The following is a 1,915-nucleotide window of genomic DNA, read 5'->3' on the forward strand; positions in this document are numbered from 1 at the left end:
CTCTGTGGCCTTGGGCTAGTTACTTTACCTCTCTGAGTTCATATTAGTAAAATATGGGTAATAATATATACCTTACAGAACCGTAGGATTAAATGAGATAAAAATATACAAAATGCTTAGCACTAGGCTGGCCTAGTGTCAGTTCTTAATAAATCATATCCAGTCTTATTATCTACCTTTTTGAAGTTTTATTCACAAATCTAGTTGTTCGCTAAATACTCATGGGTGAAGAGAAGGAAGCCATTTTGTGTAGTGAAGGAAGCCATTTCTGCACTTCTTCTGGCTGTCTGATTTCAAAATTTTCACTTAATCTCTCAGAGCCTTGGTTGCCAAAATCTGTAAAAGAGGATAGTGTTAGTCATGTCACGGAACTTGTTATGATTAGGAAATTTATATTAAAGTGCTTTGTAAACTGCAAAATACAATAAAAGATATAAAGTACTCTATTATTATAGCCTTCTGTTCCCATCAATGCCACTCACAATATGTTCTGAGGAGAACCTGAATAACTACTCACAGAGTGAAGTATAATCATTTCTCAACCTCTAAGATTATACTGAAAGAATCTTTTCATGGCCACAGTGGTGGTAGCGAGTCATTTTCAAAATAAATTTTATTCTCCTGTTGTTTGAACACAAAGTAAAAACTGTGTTTATCCCTATCTGAAACACTCTCTGCCTGTCCTTATGAGCTATCAGGCTCAGCTAAATCTGTCCCTGGCCAGTGTGTTAATGATTTCTCCTGGTTCCGAGACTTCCATCCACCACCGATGTGACATTCTTTGTGTTCAAATGTCTAGCTGACGTCTGATGCTTAAAACAGCCTATGCTTTCACTCCTCTCTGCATTGTCACAGCCCTGTATCACCACTCTTAAAAGGCTATCGCAGCCACTCCTAGCACCAGTTGCTGACCAGCCTGCCCACTCACCTCCCTGCCTGCTTCTGGCTGCCTTGAATACTTGGTTCTTTAAGCTCCCTGCAGGTCTGACAAAGCAGGGACCATGTCTACCTTCGGCTACCGGAGAGGACTTAGCAAATATGAATCCATCGATGAGGATGAACTCCTCGCTTCCCTGTCAGCTGAGGAGCTGAAGGAGCTAGAGAGGGAGCTGGAAGACATTGAACCTGATCGCAACCTTCCCGTGGGGCTAAGACAAAAGAGTCTGACCGAGAAAACCCCCACGGGGACATTCAGCAGAGAGGCACTGATGGCCTATTGGGAAAAGGAGTCTCAAAAACTCCTGGAGAAGGAGAGGCTGGGGGAGTGTGGAAAGGTAGGCTCCGGGGACTTTTCTTTGGCTACTTCCGGCCCCTCCCCACCCCACCCCAAACCTAGGAACCTGTGATCACTAACTTTGCAGTCTTCATCACTTTTATTAGAACCTGAAACTGAAAATTTTCTCAGGCGGAAATAGTCATGTAATTGCTATGGCTACCCAAAGGATCATAATATGTAAAATTGTTATCTGGGCTTCTATAATTGACTAAAGATAGAATCTTCAAGTGGAAAATAATTCACAAGGAAGGCATTGGTTTAAATATTTTGTTAAATATAAGCCTAACAAGTTCTAAGTAGGGGATGTGGCATAGCATGTTTCTGACGTGTGTGTGTGTGTGTGTGTGTGTGTGTGTGTGTGTGTGTGTGTGTGTGTGTGTATGGTAGTTAAGTAAGTTTATAGAGACAAAAGTGGGTACTCTGGTTACTTTGACTGTGATGGCGGCTACGGTAAAAAGAATTCTTTTATTCCAACACCAAGAAGTGTGGGGCGGTGGGAAATACATGGGCCTGAGAGTCAGGGGACCTTATTTCTAGTCTCTGCTCTGTCCCTATGTTGTTAGACCTTAACAGATAGTCACTTCTGCAAGGTTCTCTTTCCTATCTGTACATTGAGGGAAAGGGAGCCAGTGTTGTTGT

At 42.3% G+C, this 1,915-nt stretch overlaps 1 protein-coding gene across 1 annotated transcript in view; it reads left to right on the forward strand.

Annotated features, from left to right (window-relative positions):
• Positions 1 to 1,001: 1,001 nt before the first annotated feature.
• Positions 1,002 to 1,915, forward strand: part of LMOD2 (leiomodin 2) — an 8,623-nt gene continuing 7,709 nt past the window's right edge. The window contains exon 1 of the mRNA XM_011357252.1: positions 1,002 to 1,278. Within this exon, the coding sequence (XP_011355554.1) occupies positions 1,002 to 1,278 (277 nt within the window). The remainder of the gene's footprint in view (positions 1,279 to 1,915) is intronic.

Source organism: Pteropus vampyrus, unplaced genomic scaffold (genome assembly GCF_000151845.1).
Source record: "Pteropus vampyrus isolate Shadow unplaced genomic scaffold, Pvam_2.0 Scaffold33, whole genome shotgun sequence".
Classification (NCBI taxonomy): domain Eukaryota; kingdom Metazoa; phylum Chordata; class Mammalia; order Chiroptera; family Pteropodidae; genus Pteropus; species Pteropus vampyrus.